General features: G+C 40.4%; 1 protein-coding gene across 5 annotated transcripts in view; it reads right to left on the bottom strand.

Annotated features, from left to right (window-relative positions):
* Window positions 1–22,261, bottom strand: part of nacc1a (nucleus accumbens associated 1, BEN and BTB (POZ) domain containing a) — a 30,328-nt gene that overhangs the window by 4,286 nt on the left and 3,781 nt on the right. For 3 of the 5 annotated variants that reach the window (XM_015945841.3, XM_015945839.3, XM_070542686.1), the window contains exons 2-7: window positions 17,058–17,215; window positions 13,283–13,555; window positions 12,550–13,174; window positions 12,265–12,435; window positions 1,239–1,344; window positions 1,011–1,108 (exon numbers count right to left, since the gene is read on the bottom strand). In XM_015945841.3, the coding sequence (XP_015801327.3) occupies window positions 1,011–1,108; window positions 1,239–1,344; window positions 12,265–12,435; window positions 12,550–13,174; window positions 13,283–13,555; window positions 17,058–17,183 (1,399 nt within the window). In that variant the 5' untranslated portion in view covers window positions 17,184–17,215. Of the gene's footprint in view, window positions 1–1,010; window positions 1,109–1,238; window positions 1,345–12,264; window positions 12,436–12,549; window positions 13,175–13,282; window positions 13,556–17,057; window positions 17,216–20,380; window positions 20,462–22,261 lie in introns of those variants that run through there. The other 2 variants (XM_070542684.1, XM_070542685.1) reach the window with 2 other exon arrangements.

Below are 22,261 nucleotides of genomic sequence, written 5' to 3'. Positions count from 1 at the left end.
GGCGCTGTGGGTATAAAAGCTCTGCTCCACTGTTGGAGAATGCTAAGGAATGCTAAGGAAACACTGCATTCTGGCATCAGCGGCTGTATTCAAACTGCGCCTCAGTAGGTGATCGGCTCTGCTTTGGTGGTATCTACACTACTGGCTAATCAATTAGTTTTAAGGAGATTCTTACTCAAACTGTGTTGTGCACTCAACAGCTTGGGCATTTGTTTATTTTGTACTGGGCGTGACGCTACCGCTCATCCCAGAGTGAACTGAGCATTGGAGAAGAGGTATGTAGCTCCTGCAGGGCACAGCATGTGAGTTGAACTAAACTCGGACAGGTGCTGAACATCTGTGCGCTGCCAGGCGGGAAGCTTCCTTGCGGCCTAGATGATACTAGCGGGCAGACCGGTAGGTATGGGCCTCACCTTCTCCACACTTGGTCAAAAATATAAGTTGTTGACTTGTACCTTTTCCCTGCATTCTCTTAGATTGTGCTCTGTGGTCTGGCGGGTGGCGCCGCTGTTGCATTTTACTTATTTTCTTCGATCAGTTTTCCACGCCATATCTATAGCTCACTCGTATTGTCACAGGTATTTAAAAAAAATCTATATATTGCCCAGCCCTAGCTTCTACTAATCAAGACGTTCTCTGCTGTTTCCTGGACTCTAAACCAACAACAGCCTTCCCTGCTGTGAGTCAAGATGAGTGAATCCATGATTGTTAATTGTCAGTGTGACCTAGATCTGTCAGGATTTTCTAATCCTAGAGTTTCACCATCTATTTTCTATCAGAAGGTAATGCAGGAGACCGGTGTAGAAGGCTATTTTAATGATCAGCCTGCATGACCAAAGAAATATTTAAAAAATGGCTTTTCTGTGAAGGACCTCTTTTAAAACAAACAAGTTTATAGAATGGAAAACTTTGGAAAAGCAACCATAGATCATAATAGTACACCCTTTGGAGTGAGCTCTTATTTTGACGAGCTGCACTGCAAGTGTAACATGTAAATCGTGTGAACTCACATTTGACGGCATGGAGCACTCTGTTGTCCAGGGGCTTTCGGCTCGGGTCGTTGGTGGATGATCGGATCCCCGTTCCACAGCTGTTGGCCAACGTGTTCCTGATAAAACATCAAACTGGGAATGAGTGGAAGGCAAAAATAGTTGTTTTACAAGCTAGCATAAAAATAAACTAATTTCTATATTAGAACTTTGAACTCCACATGAAAAAACAACAGAAATAGACCAAACCTGTCAAAGAAGGCAGCCAGCAGCCTCCTCAGCAGCACCTTGTGTCTGGTCCCAGCGCTCACATGACAATTCATGAGCTGCGCTCGCGAAATATACACAGAAGTACCTACAAAAGAAAGAAGCTTAAAGAATCCACTTGCAAATGCAAGTATAATCATATTCATCTCTTTGCTAAATGGCTCCTTTATTCTTGATGGGGGTTGTGCATCATGTAATAATAATGTCAGGAGCAAGAGAAACTGTTTATCCAGCAGCAACTGGGATTCAAATCATGTTACTGTGGCTGCAGCTGGTGTTTTCACATTTTAGTTTGAATTTTTGTCACATTAAAGTCTTTCTTCTCCCCCTCAAATTGTCTTTTGATTTCCTTTTACAAGTTGCATTTGGAATTTGCACCCGAATCACAGTTTCCTTATCTAACGTAAGCTATTTTATTTTTTTACTGCACAATAGCACCTGCCAGCATTATGATTTACTTGTTCTCATCTATTGCTCTTCTTCACCTTTCAAACCACACGCGCACACAAACACGCACAAACAAATGCATAAACACACTACTATAAAGTCTAACCACGCCCGCACCAAACACAAGATTATCACAGGATGTCTTTGACATAAACACACTGAGTCACGTGCAACACAATCCTGCATTTCAGTGCCAAGCCCCGTCTTCTCCTCTGAGCCGCCTCTGAGTGTGTGTGTACACATCAGTGCCATGTATCTGTTTCTGTTTAGATCTGCTGGTTTAAAGAAAATGTTTTACTCCACAGAACCAAGATTAAAACCTTCCAAGCCCAAAACAATGAAGCAAATATTTACTATTAAAATTACAACTTTCCAAAGACATTTTCGAAAAAGGTCCATCTATAAAGGAGGAGGCACAAGCTTTTGTTTTCCTAAATAAAATATTTAGGGATAAAAACAACAAAAAAGCTGGTCTAACAACGAGTTCATAAAAAGATGCATGTCTTATGGGTATAATGTGTGACTGACATTTGTAACAGTCGATTGGCAAAATGCCTGCTTTCATAAAAACTTTGAATGCAAATTAACTGCTATGTAGGTTTTTGTGGTAAATGCAGACGGTCATCTCTCAATCAAACAGAAATGTTGGTTAGCACCAAAACACTCGCTGTTAGAAAGCCTGAGCAATAAGTAGATGCATCTACTTCTCAAACATGTCCATTACTTGTTTACTTTGCTTTAGGTAGAAGAAAAAGATAACTCCTTATTTAGCACCCCTCAAGAACAATATCATGAGACGCTTCACGAGAACAATTAAAATAATGATTTAAAAAGATAATAAAAATGGCAGAAAAGGAAAGATTAGGATTAAGAAATGTGAAATAAAAATGGAAAAGCAAAAGGTATGGAATCATAAAAAAGGATGAAGAAAAGGATGAACAGGAGGTCACAGAAAAGCCAGCTTGAACAGGTGGGTTTTCAGCTGCTTTTCGAAGGAGACCATCTCAGGCTCAGGGGGAGAGAGTTCCAGAGTCTGGGGGCCACAGCAGCAAATGATCTGTCACCTTTGGTCTTTACCCCAGTGCTGCACAACCAGTAGGCTTTGGTCACTGGACCTCAGGGACCTGCTGGGAGTGTAGGGACTAAGATCACCAATGTAAGATGGTGCTTGTCCATGTAAGGCCCTATAGACCAGAACCAGGACCTTGAAATGAATCCTGAAGTTGACTGGCAGCCAGTGAAGCTGGAGGAGAAGTGGGGTGATGTGGGTGTGTTTGGAGGACTTGGTCAGAAGCCGAGCACAGGCATTCTGAACCACCTGTAGACGGTTCAGGGAGGTTCTGCTTTTGATGTAGAGTTGACTATCACCTACATGTATGAGATTACCTTAAAAGAGCCCAAGATGAGCTGGAGATGGAGCAGATAAAGGAGGAATAGTAGGCATGTTTCCATTGATGGAACTTCAGGGTAATTTCTGGGAAGGGGAACCTGAGCGGGAAATTCAACGACCTGGCCCTCTCAGCTGTTGTATCTAACAAATTCTGCCCTTTCAGGACTTTGCACAGACGTTACCATATCACGACTGAATCGGCACGAGTGATGTGACTGATAAGCGCCAAAAAGCATCCACAGTAACATTAACAACATTAAGTTTTATTCTGTTAAAATACAGCATGATAAAATCCATTTGGAGGACGAGAACAGCTGCATGATGTAAAATGTGGCATTCAGTGACCAGAAGCTTTTTTTTTCACTCTGTGAGACAACAAAGCCCTGAAAATCATGTTTTTGTGGGGGAATATCCACTGTGCTTTTCAGTGTTGAGAATTTAGTAACGGCGATTTTAAAGCAGTGCGATTGGTGCTTATTTTCTTTTGCTACACAATCAACTCTTCTAATTTTACTGTTGCCGGTTGTTTTGGACAATGTCTGCTGATGTTATTTCCTGCTCAGTTACAATCAATCAGTGTGAGTTAACTAAAAGTTCTACACAGCTACTCAACCAGAACCATTCCAAGTACCTACCCCTGTTCAGGTCCTCCCAAACTTCCTGAACATAGTCCGGAAAATGACCTGTTCGGCTGGCCCGATTAGGTGGACACACTCACATGTCGGAATGTTCTGGTAGTGGAAACATGCCTAATAAAGGCCTCAGCACAGGAGATATGAAAAGTTAAAAAGGCCCTTTGCTTCCAAATTTGAAGAAAATATTGAAGGAAGTCAATGGGAGTGTGGATGTGCACACTCTCCACTTTAAAGGGATTTAAAAACAAACGTTTTGTCCTATAAACATGAGATCTGCATAAGTCGGTCTCAATAAGAAATAAATCAATTAATTCCACAATAAATTAGAATGAGCTTGATTATTTTCATTTCCACGCCTATTTGTTTTTCTTCTCTCTCTCTCTCTTTCTACCAAAGACAAAAGGATTCACTCCAGTGCATCAGAGCGCACTAACCTCTCCCCTTCTCACTTCCTTATGCAATGAGGAACTAATCTTCACACCAGTTACTTGCCAGGTACAAGATCTCACCAAGTGTTTTCCTCCCCAGAAGAAGCTACAATGGTGTTCTGCTGAGCTGTGATGGCCTCACTGAGGGGGCGGCCATCGGCTCACACACTGCTGCTAACCATTGAACGCTCTCCCTCTCCTGATAATAACATTTTACTTTCTTTAACATAGAATGTGGTACTACTAGGTCACCTGTAGAATTAATTATAGATTTACTAAGATTTAGACACTAAATTGTATATCTTACTAAATAGAATATTTACTAAGATATCACAATGTAGCCATAGAAACACTACTTGGTATATGTTGTGTCTATATGTATACATATATGTATACTAATTGAATTTGTTTTCTACACTTTGAAGTTCAGTAAGAGAGTCAAACTGTGTTTTATCTACTTAAGCCGGGCGTACACTGTGCGACTTTTTCACTCGCAGCGTTCAGCTTCAGCTCAAACTGTACGACTTCCTCGCAGAGCAGATCTCACGAGTCATGTGCTCACACTGCACGACCCAGTTCTCGCATGCGACCTGACTGCTCACACTGTACGTCTGGTAGCAACACGTCGGCCCTAAAAATGTGCTAAAAATAGCAGTTTTTACTCAACACGTCAGACTTTTTTGTCTTGCCTGTTGTCCTTCGGGAGTGCTGCAGGAGGACACACAAGGATTTATGGGGGTTGGATGAGGAAAACGAAATAAAGAAAGTGAATCTGTGTTTAGTGATCAGTTTCATTTGACATGAACACAACAAACACGCTTTCTTGACAATCTTTGTGAGTAAAAAAAACGTGTAGAAACAAAAACGAACAGCGTGTGTTATTAGGGAAATAGCGAGCGACCGGCGTTGATGCAGGATTGCGCGCGCATGCGCCGTGAGCGGTTCTGATACTTTTTTGGATCGTAGCTGCTAGCAGCTGCTCGCAGCGCCGCTTCAACAGTGCGATACCCTCACGAGGGACGAGCGAAATATTAAACACACCAGAAGTCCCTGCGACCTCACGACTGCTGATCGGCGGCTGGTCACGTGGTGTTAATCGCCTCTCGTAACCCCCTGTACACTACACGACCGCTCGGCGCAAAACTCGCCCCGATGTCGTGGCTTCTCGCACGACTGGAAAATCGGCTCAAAAAAGTGAAAAAGTCTCACAGTGTACGCCCGGCTTTACAATTCAATTCAATTTTATTTATATAGCGCCAATGTTTCCTATATAAGGAACCCAGCAAATTGCATCAAGTCACTAACTAGTGTCAGTGACTTTATTGCAATCCTCATACTAAGCAAGCATTTAGCGACAGTGGACAGGAAAACTCCCTTTTAACAGGAAGAGACATCCAGAGGATCCTGGCTCATTATAAGCAGCCATCCTCCACTGCACTCTATATATTTTAAAAGAACCTGAGATGATCTCTGAAGGCTCTGCTGCTTCTCCTAAGTGTATATAAACAAACACACACACACACACACACACACGCACACGCACACACACACACACACACACACACACCAAGTAATGTGCCTATGGCTACATCGTGATTTCTTAGTAAATATTCTATTTGGCGAGAGATAAACTTTATTGTATTTATCCTAGTGAATCTATAATTAAACGGATAAACTAGTATTAGCACGTCCAACGTCAAGGAAAGCAAAAACTTATTATCAGGAGAGGGAGAATGTTTAAGTAGTCAGCAGCAGTGTGCTAGACTCCATGAGGCCACCACAGCTCAGCAGAACGACGTTGTAGCTTCTTCTGGGGAGAAAAACACTTAGAGAAAAAATAAAGTTAACAGCTGAAATTGCAGAAAATAGTACAGTTAAAGAGCAGACTGTAGAATAAAGCAGTAGAGTGTAAAAAGTGGTCAGTGTGTCCTCCAGCAGTCTAAGCCTATAGCAGCATAACTACAGAGATAACTCTGGATAATCTATCCTATTTAGATGGAGGCATGTTGGAGGCAGGGCAAGGGAGAGCCGTCTTTACCGACTGTACACTCCACCTCCCTCTACTCCCCCACTTGTCCAGATCTGGGCTAACATCAGATTTTAACCATAGGCCCCATCAAATAAAAAATGTTTTAAGCCTATTCTTAAAAGTAGACGAGGTGTCTGCCTCACGGACTAAAGCTGGGAGCTGGTTCCACAGGAGAGGAGCCTGATAACTACAAGATCTGCCTCCCATCCTAGTTTGAGATATTCTGGGAACCACCAGTAAACCTGCAGTCTGAGAGCGAAGTGCTCGATTAGGAACGTATGGAACAATCAGATAACTGATGTATGATGGAGCTTGATTATTAAGAGCTTTATATGTGAGAAGAAGGATCTTAAAATCTATTCTGAATTTAATAGGCAGCCAATGTAGGGAAGCTAAGACAGGAGAGATATGATCTCTCTCTTTTTAATTCTCATCAGAACTTATCAGGTCAGGTTGACCTTTTGAATTCAATACAAACAGCAGAACATCTAAAGAAATGTGTAGAGTTTCTCGCCTGGGCCATAAATGACCGAATTTGGTGGTGAACAGTAAAAATCATAAATTTGACTACTTTTCTCCATAATGAAAGCCTAATATCACAGAATGCATGATTATTTGTAGCAGATGTTACAGGATCAAAAACTGTGTTTTGAATGGAAGTCAATGGGACGTTTTTGTACGCCAAGACAAATCTGTTGCTACCCAAAAACTATCAATGAATTTTTTTTATTTTTTAGACATTTCATAACATGGCCAAGACTAATTTATAATAAATGCCTCAGGAAGAAAAAGTATTATTTTTTTAAATAACTCATTTTTTGTATTTTCTTCATAAATTACAGAAATTATTTTGAGTAATCAAACTGACATTTGAATGGTTAAAATCCTTAAATACAAATCTTTATATGTTTGAGCAGGGATGAAGTTGTTTAACAGATCTAAGAAAAGAAAAAAGAAAAAAAAGTATAAATATTTTATAGCCATTTTTACCAGCTGACGTTTTTGTCCTGAAAGACTCAAGTGTATAGTAAATAAAAGTGAAGCCTGAGGGTTAAAAGGGAGTTTTCCTCTCCACTATCACCACATGCTTGCTTAGTATGAGGACTCAGGGACTCGATGAAAGCCACTGGGTTCCTTATATAGGAAACCTTTCACTGATTGGAATAATGAACTGAACTCTAATGGAATGATTACTTTGTGGAGTGCCTTGAGACGACTCCTAACGTGATTTGGTGCTATATAAGTAAACTGAATTGAATTGAACCATGAAATGCAAGTTGAGATCAGGAAAACGCAACTACTGCAGTTTGGGATCATTTGGATTCAAACTGGATGAGCATAGTGAACCACCTAACCTGTGGAAGCCGGTGTGTTGCATTTGTTGTAAAACAGAAGCAACCAACGGTCGTATTATAACAAACATGCATGTATGCAAGCAAATATAGTTATCAAGATATAAAACGCCATGTTTGTCATGTAAACATTAACTTTGAATGATGTTCATACCATAAGGATTATCTGTGCTATAGAGCTCCTACGTGGGCTTTTCACCTGTTCTGACAAACTCCCAATCGCATTTACTCCATGCAACACATGGTTACCAAAAATCATATCACACTATTCAAGCAAAAAGGTTTGTTCTAAGCTGCAAGAGAAGCAAATCAATAACAAGTAAATATTGAGTTGGTTATTTATTTACAATAAATTCACACCATCCTGGAAGAGATGCAGAGGGTCTATTTCAATTATTACTTGGCGAGAGGTACAAGACAATAGCTATTAGAAGACCAACATAAATGATAAATGACCCGCACTTGCATAGCGCCTCTCAGAGTAAGGACTCCAAAGCGCTTTACACTACAGTGTATCATTCATCCATTCACACACACATTCACACACTGGTGTGACTACGAAGTAGCCACAGCTGCCCTGGGGCGCACTGACAGAGGCGAGGCTGCCGAGCACAGGCACCACCGGTCGCCACCCACAAGGTGAGTTGAGTGTCTTGCCCAAGGACACAACAGCAGAATTCTCTGTCCGAAGCCGGGATCGAACCTGCAACCTTCCGATTACTGGACAACCCGCCCAACCATTGAGCTACTGCTGCCCCTAATACACAGAGACAACTAAGCACGCACAAAATCACCCACTTCCCATTCAGAATTTGCATTAAATCGAAACTGTGGTTGAAAAGTAGCAAAAACAACACTGAATGAAAAAATCCACACAGGAAAAAAAAAACAGTCAAGGTTTCAACCTTTAGGAAACAGTGTTACTCACCACAAAAAGAAAGCCAGAGTAAGCATATACCATGTACCCATCTTTGCACTATTAGCATAAAAAACTATTTAAAACAACCTAAAAGCAGATTTCTTTGTTGTAGCTCAGCTGTAACTTGTATAAGACGTGGTTTCACCACTAAAGTTTACACTAAACATCTGTGTTGAAAGAAGAAAGCACTGTGGCTTTCATGAAACAGTCGGGATGTAAGGAAATATCAATACATGTTATAACAATGAATTGTTATTTATTAGCAGTGTATTAATATTTTTACTAAGAGTTTACATGCAAACACTTACTGTATTTTTGTGTGGTGCAATTCAAACTCCCACAACTATGTGGCAGCAATTTTTACAACAACAGTGGCACAGGAGTTAAGTGCTCTCCCCGTAATCGGAAGGTTGCAGGTTCAAGCCCCGCTCAGTCTGTCACTGTCGTTGTGTCCTTGGGCAAGACACTTAACCCCCCTTGCCTGCTGGTGATGGTCGGAGGGACCGGTGGCGCCTGTGCTCGGCAGCCTCGCCTCTGTCAGCGCGCCCCAGGCAGCTGTGGCTACATCGTAGCTCATCCCCACCAGGATGCAAATGTGTGTGTGTGTGAATGGGTGAATGACTGACTGTGTTGTAAAGCGCCTTCGGGGGTTCCAGGACTCTGGAAGGCACTATATTATGTCCCCGGCTCTCTAGGAGAGATGAGGATAGGATAGGCATGTAACTATATCAAATACAGGCCATTTACCATTTACAGTAGGGCTGCTCAATTAATCGAATTTTAATCACGATTACGATCTGAGTTTTGAACGATTATAAAAAACAAAACAAGCCGATTATTTGCTCCTCCCGCTTGCGCTGCCCTGAGTTGCAAATGAAGCGCTCCTCCACAGTGTTGCCAACTTAGCGACTTTGACCCTATTTCTAACAGCTTTTCAGACCCCCTTCTTGACTTTTTAATCCTAAAAGTACCTAGCGAACACCTCAGAAACATCTCTGGTAACCCTTAGCTACTTTCTGGATAACTATCGTCGACGTTTCCTGCAGGTTAGCTAAACACTCCGCCTGCACTCCGGACCGTTCTTCAGGACATTAGGAAAGGGAATGATGTAGTGATGTGTCAGTCGCTAAAGACAGCTCTCGGAGCCGCCCTGCTCCCTGTTGGAGTAACCAGAGTGAGTGACACACACACCGCACCTGCGGACTCCTGAGCCGCTAAAAACGGCTAAATGTGCGCGTGCGGCGCGCTAAACACACGTGCAGCTTGCCCCTGATTGCTGTGAGACCGGGTTGGGGGGTGGGGGGTGCAGCTGTGGTTGGGACAATTATTACATTAACTGATGGACTTGTAAATAAATAGTTTGTAAATAAGGTAGAAATAACTTCCTCACGCTGATAAATAATAACTAATCTCTCTGAGGACACGGTGCTAGTGCACTCTCCTACAGCACCTTGACACAACTCAATAAATGTTATGCAACATTTTGTGAACATCAATTTATTTGCATTTATTTGTTATAAATGCCACTGTATAATTCTTGCTGTCAGTATTTGCAAGATATTGGTATTTGGTTCTGTACTGGTTAGACTTAAATGAGTTAAACCAAGGTCTACAGCCCTTGGGTCATAGACTATGAGCTATAAGTATATTGGTCTTTTATACAGGGAATCAGGAGTTCTTTTAGTGATCATCTTGTTTCTTATTTTTGTCCTGATTGTGCCCTGAGCAATTTTATGACTGAATAAAAACAAATAAAATCAACATAAATTGAAAAATCGTCCTAAATAATCGTGATCTCAATTTCAGTCACCATAATCGTGATTATTATTTTTGCCATAATCGAGCAGCCCTAATTTACAGCCTTCGTTCTGGTGGAAAAACCAGATATAATTATAAAAATCAAAGTGTCTAGCCCTCAGTTTTCCAATTAAATTCAGTTTTAGAAATTGCAAATATCGTCTGGCTTTTAGTATTGCAATAGTTCGCACCATCTCCCTGTATTCTGATTGTAACGCCTGATTCGCGCCAATACAAAACAGTAACTTTTTCACAAAGGACTGTTTATTTAAAATTTTAAAAGTTGTTTGAGTCAGTTTTCTCATGTCATGTTGAATACTGCAATTCTTTTGTTCCATGCATAAAAAACTTTCAGAGTGAGTCAAAGTTTTCCAAACCATGATAGTTCAGAGTTACACGATGGAAATACAAGCCCCTAGACTCTTTTATTAAAGAACCAAACAGTTGTAATGGGTCCATAATGTGGCTTAGAATTGGTTTTATTTTTAAATGTATAAAGCAACACATTTTATTTGAAAACAATGTTATTTCTTTAGTGATACCGGTCTCTCATTCCTTGAAAATGTACATACTTTTGATTCTTTTTCTAAATTTTTTACAAATAAAGTGAAAACATACCTTTTCAGGAATGTTTTTTCAATGTTATTTGGTTTCCAGAGTGCAACCCTACAACCCTCCAAAAAGTGTTTTGCTACCAAAAACACGCATGTGCAAATGCATCATTGCCTGTGTAGCGTCATGAAGGAACTGTTTTCCACCTAACGGTCATCTTCCCTCTCTCCTCATGAAGAACTAATCTTCTTGAGATATTGCTCAAGGCCTTTGATGCCTCTGCATCCAAACTGTTTTAACTAGCTATATGCCTCCCCCTACAGCTCAAGCGAAGATCAGAAGAACTCTATTAAATAATAATCAAATAACTTTGTTAGTCCCAATAATAATGTGAGCTAATGTTCAATCAATCTGTGAAATGAGAATATTAATTATTTGATATTATAATCCTATGATAGCATATAATAAGTAATATAACTTTAAACTACACACTAGACTGATCACACGTAATGTTAAGATCACATGACACATCCCTTTGTCTCTCCAATCAGAGCTTTCCTTTCTGACGCGTGGCGTGATCTGTGCGGTGTTTATTTTTGTTGTCAATTTCTGATTCGACCATAAATCAAAACATCTGAATTATAAAACTACTCCCACGTCACCCTTAACTCGGTTCAAACGTTCTAGAGTTTCGAGCCGGCCACTCTTAACTTTTTAACCACAAAGAACCTTGACAAGCTGGATAATAAAACCTGTTGCAAGCTACACCTGAACGCAACGCTCCTTCAGAGTAAAAGCTGAACTCACTGACCCTTCAAGGTCCCGCTGACGCTGTCAAACACCTGCCGCTTACCTGGAGGCAATCCCAAGACTAGTCTGTCGTACCGTACGCCGTTTCATCGGCTCTGGTACCAAGGGAGGTCCAAGGACCTGGCATTCTGGATCTACAACGGAGGTCTCCGCAAGGGTATGTAGAACGGCAAGATAGCGTCTGAATGTGGTTTTGAAACTCCGACTGTAGTTTAGAGCAAAACATTCGCTCCCACACAGAACTAATGCTTCTCCGGAAACGAGAGTTCTGATAACAACATTCCACATTACCATTCATCTTGCCTCATTCACACCTAGATCCATTCATCACACAGAGTGTTTAGAGTTAGAGTTAGCCTTATTTTAAACTGTTTACAAGTAAATCTTCTTACACTTTAAAACTTGCCTCTCTCTCTCTCTTTTGACTCTGGGTTAATACAAAGTGTTAACTAATCTCTGCAATAAAAAGTTCCGATCTTCTGTTTAAAGTAATATTCAAAGATACATCAAATTGATTTCATATTTTCTATGGAACCTTTGATATTTTCTTATGTAAGATGTAACTATTGAACCACTACATATGCCACTGAAATGTAGACGGCCATAGTGGTTGTTTCACAAATATCCTGGTTATTTCTAACACTCCTACCTGAGACTAACTCCAGCTTCTCAGCAGGATCTCCTTCCTCGTACAGTTTGGGATGGCAGCGGTTGCCTATCTGAGCGATGAGTTCTGCTGGGAGACACGTAAGATCTCGGCCTCGCATCCGACCTCGTGTCTCTGTGTGGTCCGGTAGTGCCTCAACTCGCTCGCCAGCTGCTGAAGATACACGATACAGTCCATTTAACATTTACAAACACACAGGATTTAGGTGGTGGGACTCATGTCTCAACCGGCATTGCCCTCTGTGTTTTATATCTTTTAGCCCCTTACCTGCAGCTCCCATGTTGAGCATACTGTACATGGTATACATGTTGCAGATTTGCCTGTACTGCTCTTCGGCACTTTCATCTGTCCCTTCTTCTTCTTCTTCATCATCATGGTAGCTGATGGGCGAGTCGCTAGCGTAGGTGCTCATGGTGCCGGGGCTGGCGCCCTCCGACATGCCTACACCTGGACCAGAGTTCCCATTGGTGCTCCCGCTCATCCCGCCACTTGCCACCATCCCCGCCAGGCCAGTTGTGGTGGCGCTCATTCCCATGGCCAACCCGACAGCCCCAGGACTCTGGATGGCACTCCCCCGAACCGCCTCCTGGGAGTACCTGGCTGCCTTTCTGGCTCCTCCTCCTCCCCCCGAACCCACCCCACCACCGTCTCGGCTGCTGCCTCCCTCCCAAAGCCGCTTGGCAACGGGAGTGCAGACTACAGAATAAGGAGCGGCTGCATCTGTCTGATTGGCTGGCTGCTCCGCTTTAACTCGTGATACCAGAGGTAAGGGAGTCAGGCTGGAGGGCGGGCGTGCTGCACTGTTACTGGTCTGTGTTACGGGGCTCTGGGGCTCTGAGGGAGGGGTTTCTTCTGTATGAAGACCCTGGGAGTCGCAACTAGGAGAGGATACCTGGAAAGGAATACATACTTTAGATTCATCTGGTTTTTAACATCAACACGGATGTTTAAAGAGACTCAAAATTAACTTGATATACAAATAAAAACTGTTTAGACATGCCTTGAGGAAAAATTCTGTGCCTTTTTCCATGATCTGCTGGATCTGAAGGAAACCAGCAGTATACATGAGGAGGAACTGGTCTCCCACTGTCATACTAAGGCGACCTGTGTAGCAGAAAGTCAAAATCTGCTGAAAGCTCTGAGGCTGCACAGCAGGCGGGAGCTCGACTACGGTTGGGCTTGTCTCATTGCCGTTACCACCTGATCCGTTGCTGCTGCTGCTGAAGAGGTCCCGGAAATAAGAGCTGCTCGCTGCCAGAACAGCTCGATGAGCCTAGGGCACAGGGTAGTGCAGTTAGGAAACTTTTACATTTCAGCATTTTAAATCTTGATATATACGTGCAACATTTATGGCATTTGTAAATTTTAAAGCATTAAAACATATTATGTCTTTATAGTTTTGTTGCAGTTACTCGATTATTTTAACAATTTTTTAAAGTGGTCTTGATCAATATTTCTTTTGGCATTTTTAAAGACTGCTGATGTTTTTTTAGGCACTTAGGCTGCTTTTTAACTTATTTTTCATCTAGTCATTGGGCGGTGTGTGATTAAAATGTGGAAGACCTAAAAAGCCTCAAGTTTTGGAATTTGAAATTCATTCAGCAGAAACCATGGAGATGTCAACTAAAATAAATAAATAACAAATCGTTGGACATCCCTTTGTTGATGTTAGTTCTGAGACAAACTGTGATATCTTTAGGAATTCTCATAGATTCAGCTTAAGATAGATATTTTGGTTAAAGGCTGTTGGTAATCAAGTGAGTAAAACTACCATTTAAAATTTGGATTCTTTGCGAACCCTTAGGAGTTTACTTATTCCTTATTCAAAGGTCATAGGCATGATGAATTAGCAAAATAACATTTGTTATGCAAATAACAAATTTAGTTATTTGCATAAATAAAAACGATTATTTAGGTTAAATTCAGTTAAAGGGACAATATGTAGTTTTTTTGTTAATCTCTGGAAATATCCATCAAAATGTTGAAAATCAATGAAATGGTGTCCATTTGTTGAAAAATATTGGCAGCTTTGTAACATATAACCATAAAAATCTGGTCTAAGATACATGGGAGCGGGACTAAGGGTGTTTCTCAATGTCAAGGAACCTTGCCTTGATGTCTTGGCTCCGCCCCGGTTGCCTAAGAAATATGTCATCAGGAACCGCCAAGACGTGTTCCAATGTGTGTGTTCTCTGTTTGTTAGCCATTTAGCTAGCTGAGCAAGGATACACAGAAGGTGTCTTGTAGCCTAGCCTTGGTCAAAAATTTCCCAGAATTCACCGCAGTATTTTCAAAAGGTTGGCAAATCAGAAGCTGGCAGCTACTTCAGGGGCAATTTTCAAGATTAAATGTAAGTCAACTAATTTAAAAAGGTTTTTTTTTTAGAGCCAAAGAAGTTATCCATGGTTGGTTAGATGCTTAGTATTTGCAGCTCCGGTGGCTAGCGGGTAGTAACTCGCTTAGATATTTAATTTAATATATACACAATTTAAAAAGTGAAAGTCTTGTTATATATTTATATTGAATCTTTTACGTATAAAATATAACATTATCTCCTGTGTCACATGATGTTAGGTGACCGCCGTGGAAGCCGCGAACACGTGATGCAAGTCTGTTCCATTTAACCATTTTCTTTGACCAAGTAAGGACAGTGTCCTCGTAAGCAAGGTGCCTGGCCTCGCAAGACATTGCCTTGCGAGGCCAGGCACCTTGACATTGAGAAACACCCTAAGTCTCTGGGCGACTCCATATTAGATGCCATGTTTCCTTCTATGGAAGCCCATGAGGACAAAACACATTTACTGATTTGTAAAAAATGGTTACAAAACTTTCACCATTCATAAATGCTGTTGTTTTACACATTTATCTCTTCACTCATTGCCAATAATGAAAGGGAGTCTGATGTGCTTGCCATTTTGCTGAAGTTTGCACTTCCCAGGCCTATTAGACCCTAATGAGCATCCGTTGGAAAGTTCTTACTCCAGCACAAAAACACAGCTTGACTGCAACAATTTAGATATCTACTGCCCCCCATCACCAGGAAAAATACACACTATCACTGTAAGTCCATTTCACAAAGCAGTCCCTGCCAACACAGACAGCAGCTCACATGTTAAACTTCCAGTGTCTTCCACTTCCAACGTGGAATCTAAAAATACTTTACATACAACATGACATGAAAGAAGAGGGATTATAGAGGAAGTATCAGTTTATGCACCGTCATGCATTTATTGGAAAAGTTTTTAGTTGAGTGAAACTCACAAAATGGCTTTAGATTTTCTTCTCTCTGATAGTCACAAAAAACGAAAAACAGTTTGAACAAATACTTTTAGACATAATTCCATCAGATTTACAAGCAGCAGAGCAGAGGATGGCAATCTTTCAAGCATCCTTGATGAAGCTGATCCCTAAAACAAAATTGTAAATTACCTTCTACAGCAGTGCTATTCAATTCCAGGCTTTGAGGGCCGGTATTGAGCATGTTTCTGTGGTTTTTCTGGTCCAACACAGCGGATTCAGTGGTTGAATTACCTGTGCAGCAGTTCATCAGGCCCTGGTGCTGGACACTGGCTCTTGAGGCCTGGAATTGAATAGCCCCGTTCTAGAGTACTACAACCCCAACACATGGGGTGCGAACCTGCAATCCTCCTACCCACTGTCCCCCCACTCTGCAATGAAACCCGGAGAGTCCCAACTTCTTTGATGCTATTAAATAGATGTCTCTGCCATGTGGAAGTGTGATCTGTGTAATTGTTTTTAATGTGCATGCGCATAAGAAGTGTAAGTAAATTTACAAGTGAGACCAAAAACTGGATGGTCCAATCGTTGGTTTCGGACCAAGCCATGTCACTGGATGAGGTTTTCAAACAAATGCGAGAGAACCACTTCATTTTTTTTTCCCCCACAAAATATTTATAGCTACACTATGCTAGAATGTTGTTTAAAAGGCCGAAAAATGTTTTAAGCTAGCTTGTTTTGCAGATTTACCATTGCAGGTTTAAGACGTTGGTGGAAACAATCATATACGCCTCCATTATTCCAGACTGGATTATTGCACTCCTTGGAAGCTGGACTTAACCTGGCATTGATAGCCAAGTTACAAATGGTATCAAACTCTGCAACCAGCTTTTTAACTATATCCAAAAATTAAAAGTATATTGCACCACTCTGGAAGATTTAGCACTGGCTTCCAGTTCACTATTGTGACAATTGTAAAGTTTTGGTTTATGTTTTTAAGGTTTTTTGTGTAATGTAGTTTTTTTGTGATTGTATTTTTATATATAGGTATTGCTGCTTTCATTTGTTTTTAATTATTAATGCATAAATGTGTTCTCGCTTTCATATTTTTACGCTTTCTAATGTCTTATTTCCTATGTTGTGTTCACCACTTTGGGCTGCCTTCTTCTTTGTGAAAAGCACTATAAGAATGAAATTGATGATTTTGATAAATACTTACCATTTTAATATTAATTGCTGTTAGCTTACTGAATGGCCTTGTTTTGGTGGGACATTTTTAGGACCAATAAGCTAATGGCTTGTTTATTACTGCCATCTTAAAACAAATTTGTGTACAATCAGTTTGACAGAAATATTAAGATACTGGTGGCAAACTTGAGCCCTGATGCACCAAAGTGCTGAACTTTGCTACTGCTAGTTACATCTACTCTTCAAAAAAAACAAAAAACAAACAAAAAAAAAAAAAAACACAGTAAGTCATGCAAAACGTTTACCCAAAACAAAGTCACTACTATGGTATTTTAACGTTTGAAAAGTACCTTGAAGGTGTGGCCCTTGACCACGACAAAGACATCGCAGTAGAGGCCCTGCAGACGCTGCTCATTCAGACACTCTAAAATGTTGTTGCCAAAGTTCGGGATCGCCATCTGGAGGGTCTGGGCCATGGTGCGCCTACGCACACCACCAAAGGGTTTACCTAGGAAGGGAAAAGGAACAGACAGAAAATGGAAAACACAAGAAAGACATAGTGGAAATGAACATGCTGCAATCCATTTAGATGTGCTGACTTTCAAACGATCCAGCTGGAGCGAGGTGTTCTTAGTTAGCCCCCCCGAGTCATTTTCATCACATTATTCAGATGGAAGAGGTAACACTTTGATTCATTGGTTCTGCAGCTTTATCCCTGACTATGAACAGGATTGAGGCCACGTGGTGGGTGGGATAACTTGGCCACATAAACTCACAACAATGACAAAAACTGTCTCTTTGGAGAGAGGACAGTTTCAAAAGGGCAATGCGTGGGAGGAGGGGAGCAATGCAACAAGGCTAACATACTTAAAGAAAAACTGTTGCAATAAAATAGCTGGATAAGATTTCACTGGTGCAAACTAGTTTTAAACACTCAAATTAATAGAAGACTGTTGACGAAATCTATGAAGAAACCTCTGCTTTTCCAGTTTTTTTATAGATGCTAGCTGAGACTTAAGAATGTTCTACTTCACAATAAACTGAACTGAACTTCTGCTTTGCTCTTAGTTGTCATCTCCAGGGGTAAGCCCAGTAAAAAAAGAGCTATTTTTCTTGTTTTTTTTTGCCAGCTATAATGCTGTCCTTCAATAAGTGGGTCATGCTCCCTCATTCTATGTGTGAAAGTGTGTGTGGTCTTAACAAAAACCACATTGCATGTTAGAATTCACCACTATCAACAGTTGCAGGCAAGCAAGCATGTGGTCTGTTCCTCCACTCGTATTGCTACACGCTACCTGTTGTATAAACAAAGAAAAAAATCACTCTGAAGAGAAAATGACAACTAATTGCATTATTGGTTGATTTTGGGATGATGTGTGATGAGGCCCTGCAGAAATATGCTCATTTTCTTTCAAATAACAAGATTGGTATCGTTCAGTATCTTTGTGGTATAGAGAAAGCATAATCATTCAGTTATACAATTAAATGTATGCTGGCCTAGTACAAATGATCCCGTCTTTAACAGGTTTTAAAGTTATTCAATTCTAAACTCAAATGCACAAAAGCCCACAACAGATTCCATGTTTTAATTAATATCCTAAAACAAAGGTACAATGGAAAAGTGGCGTGAAAAGATTAAGCTCCCCCTTGGTTCTAACAACGTTCAGTTGGACTTTTTCAGTCTTTTACATCAGTTTAAGAGAATTTGGTCCCAATCTTCTTCAAAATGTAGCCTAATACTTTGTGGTTAGAAGAAATTTACCGATTTGAATTTCTTCTTCTTTCTTCTTTCGGTCTTTATTTTGGTTTATAGCATTAACATAAAAATTTTCTTTTCAAACAAAACAATATTAACAATTTGAATTTAAACCAAAAAAGGAATAGGCAGAAGCAATGCTTATTTTAGCCTACCCTATTTTCCACCTAAGATACATAACCAATATACATTTATTTTATTTTCCCCAATATAAATATCCACAATGAAAATTCATTAATGTCTATACATACTTTTCATACCCTGTAAATATGTGACACTTTACACCTGCTTTAAACTTTAGTACAGAAGTACATTTCTTCAAATCATCATCAATTTTAACCACGATGTAAAACACTGAAGTTAATCCATTAAGACTTCTCTATTTCGGCATTAGGTTCACCCTTATGGAGTTATGACCTCCTTCATTCTTAGTTGAACCATTAGAAAAATAAGTTGTACATATTGTAAATAAATGAATCACACCTGGTTGCTTAGGATCTGAATAAAGTGGATCATCCTTTATGTTATGGCCTGGCCCCTCGTAGACGGGTCGCAACACCGCCCCCAAAGATAAATAAACAAACAAACAATGTAGAGCAGGTTGCCCAGTAATCGGATGGTTGCAGGTTCAATCCCAGCTCCCACCAGAGAATGCTGTGTCCTTGGTCAAGACACTCAACCCACTTTGCCTACACAAATACAGGCCGTTTTACCATTTACCATGCATTAATACAGCTGTGAAACCAATTCATGTAAAATAACGGATTATAATGAAACTGATCATTTGTCAGCCTATAGTGATCCACCAGAATTTCTCACCATTGCAACCCTAATTATTGCAGTGCTCTGTGGAGATCACGCCACAGCAATTCAACCCAGTTGGACTATGGACTGGAGCTGGACTTTGCACGATTTTGTTTTTCCCACCTTTTCAGACATTCTGTTGTAGATTTGTTGCCATTTTGGGGATGATCATCAGATGACCTCACATTTGACTCTGGAATACTTTGGTCTACAGAGGAGCCCAGATCATCAGCCCTCCACCACTGTGCTGAAAGGTCATATGATGAGTTTGTGTTGAAATGCTGTGCTTTGTTTTTTAAATATTACGACAAAACATCTCTGTTTTGCTCTCATCTGTCCAGATAACGTTGCTCTAGAAGTAATGTGGTTAATTCAAATGAAACATCGCAAATCAAAGTCGTGTTGAGATTTTCTTCTTAGAGTGGAACGATTTGTTTCTGCAGCTCTTCCAAAGAAATCAAAGCTGTGAACTTTAACCTTGAACTTGCAAACTGCAGCTTGTAGAATCTGAGCTGAAGCGCTTGTTTGTTTTATTTACAATTTCTCTGAGAGTCACACGGTTTGACCTTTGAGTAAACGTGTTGAGAAGAATGACAGTCATCTTAAATTCTTTCTTTCTTTATCCTAATTGCTGTGAAATGGCATTGTGTTTACACACACCTGTATGCTCCAGAAAAGCTAACTCAATGATGATGATCCACACATTTAATCAGCAGTCGATCTTACCTTCCCTCTTAAATGGTGTGAAAGCAACAAGGGATGACCTCCTTATTGATCGATACATATGATTAAGATGGAATCTGTCAAGTGTTTTGTACAAACAAAGTTAAGATTTGAATAATCGTAAAAATACGATTATTTTATGTTTTTCTGATAATTTGAACCCTATAAATGAATACGGCAGCAGCAATCTCAGCTGTGTGTACTTTGTAAGCATGCTGATTAGCCCTCGTAGCATTTTACCCCGTTTAAATGTGCATTTGTGCCTTTTTACTGAGCTACTTTACCGCTTAAAAGTGCTGCATGACTAAATGCTGCTTTCACACACAGAGAAATAAATAAACACATGAAGTTACAGTTTGTTACTGACTGGACAAAGTGACTGAAGCCCACCCTGCGAGAGGTATCCAACCAGTTTTTGGTGTGACAGACTGATGAGAGCCTGGAGTGAGCCACCCCATCATATCCAAAGCCTTCCATTTGGGACCTAGCCAAGCTCCAGGGTAAAGAGAAATGCTTGCTTTGTCTCCGTCTCACTCAAGCTCCCTCTCCCTCATACTAAAACACAGATGCACACACTCACACACACACACACACACACACACACACACACACACACACACACACACACACACACACAAATTCAAACAAACCCACAAAAGGCACACTGAGTCTCTCTCTCACACACACACACAAGCAAACATTAGACAGTACTGCTTGTTTACAGTTTGGCGAGCCATGGTGAGCACACACATGTGTGCACACGAAGACACACAAACAGGCTAAGAGCAGGGTGTGTTTGCACAGTTTGCCCTGACAGTCAGAGAGAATGTGACTCGTGTGTGTGTGTGTGTGTGTGTGTGTGTGTGTGTGTGTGTGTGTGTGTGTGTGTGTGTGTGTGTGTGTGTGTGTGTGTGTGTGTGTGTGTGTGTGTGTGTGTGTATACACTTAGGAGAAGCAGCAGAGCCTTCAGAGATCATCTCAGGTTCTTTTAAAATATATAGAGTGCAGTGGTGTGAACAAATCAAACTAACTGTGGTTAAGATTTTCAGCCTAGAAAGGAAAGTAGGTCAAACATTCATGCAACATACTTAAAGACTTTTCATTCTAAGCCCCCATTAAGGCTGCCAGTGTAAAAGCATTAAAGCACTATTATTACTAGCCTGCTTGTGATTCGGTCATGATTGCCGTCCAGTTTCAGGCTTTCAAAATAATACTGATTATATGCGACATTGTAGGGGGCAATCAGGAATAGCATGCTATGACTTTTAGTAGCAGTGCATTATACAATAAAGACACAATTGGTCCAAAAACTGCAAGATGCTTTTGCATTGATGGTATTGAGGTTTGAGCCAAACTGGTGAGAAACTAGGGATGTCCTGTTTAGATATCGGAAGTAATTCGATATTGGCCCAAAAACACTGTATCAGATTATATCTGACTCCATCAAAAATCTCCGACATGAGCAGTCCGTTAAGGTTCACATTTTTGCAACCAATGGTAAAAAAAAAATTGTGATGCACCGATATGAAATTTTTTGGCCGATACCGATATTCGATAATAATATCACCGTTATGGGCGATAACAGATATTTGCCGATTCTGATATACTGAAATTAATGCTTCTAAAATCAGCAGATTTTGTATAGAATGAAAATTATTAAAGTTGAATTTAAGTTATTATGTCACATGACTAAACAAATACACACCACCCCCTTCACCCTCTGAAACTGATAAACAGTAACAAGATGGAAAAAATATTGGTTGTTAATATCGACGCAGTTTTATTTATCGGGCCGTTACCGATATGTTAAAAAATGACTAACATCTGCCGATACCAATATTGATGCAGACATATTGTGCATCTCTAAAAAATATTGTCATTTTTTTTTTCATACTTACTGTAATTGGCTCTTGTTCTCTGATTGAGTAATATCACTTAATCAAGCCTTTCATACATTCCACACTACCAAATAGGTAAAATTAAGTATGATTTTTGCTGATAATGTATCGGATTGATATCGGCATTGGTCAACACAGAAGACTGCAATATCGGTATTGTATCGGAAGTGAAAAAGTTGCATCGGGACATCCCTATGAGAAACCCAACTTTATTTGGAGTTGTACAGCCCAGACCGACTCACTCTAAAACATCAAAGTTTTAACGAGTTCCAGTAAGTTTACTTGACTGAACTGGTGCTCTTATTGTCCTTTGCTTTTATTAGGGCTGGGTGATAAATTGAAGATGTATTATTATGGAAATTTCTGAATCTAA

This window comes from Nothobranchius furzeri, chromosome 12 (assembly GCF_043380555.1).
Source record: "Nothobranchius furzeri strain GRZ-AD chromosome 12, NfurGRZ-RIMD1, whole genome shotgun sequence".
In the NCBI taxonomy this organism is placed as follows: domain Eukaryota; kingdom Metazoa; phylum Chordata; class Actinopteri; order Cyprinodontiformes; family Nothobranchiidae; genus Nothobranchius; species Nothobranchius furzeri.
Note: the sequence above shows the minus strand (reverse complement) of the source record. Positions and strands in the feature narration are given on the sequence as shown.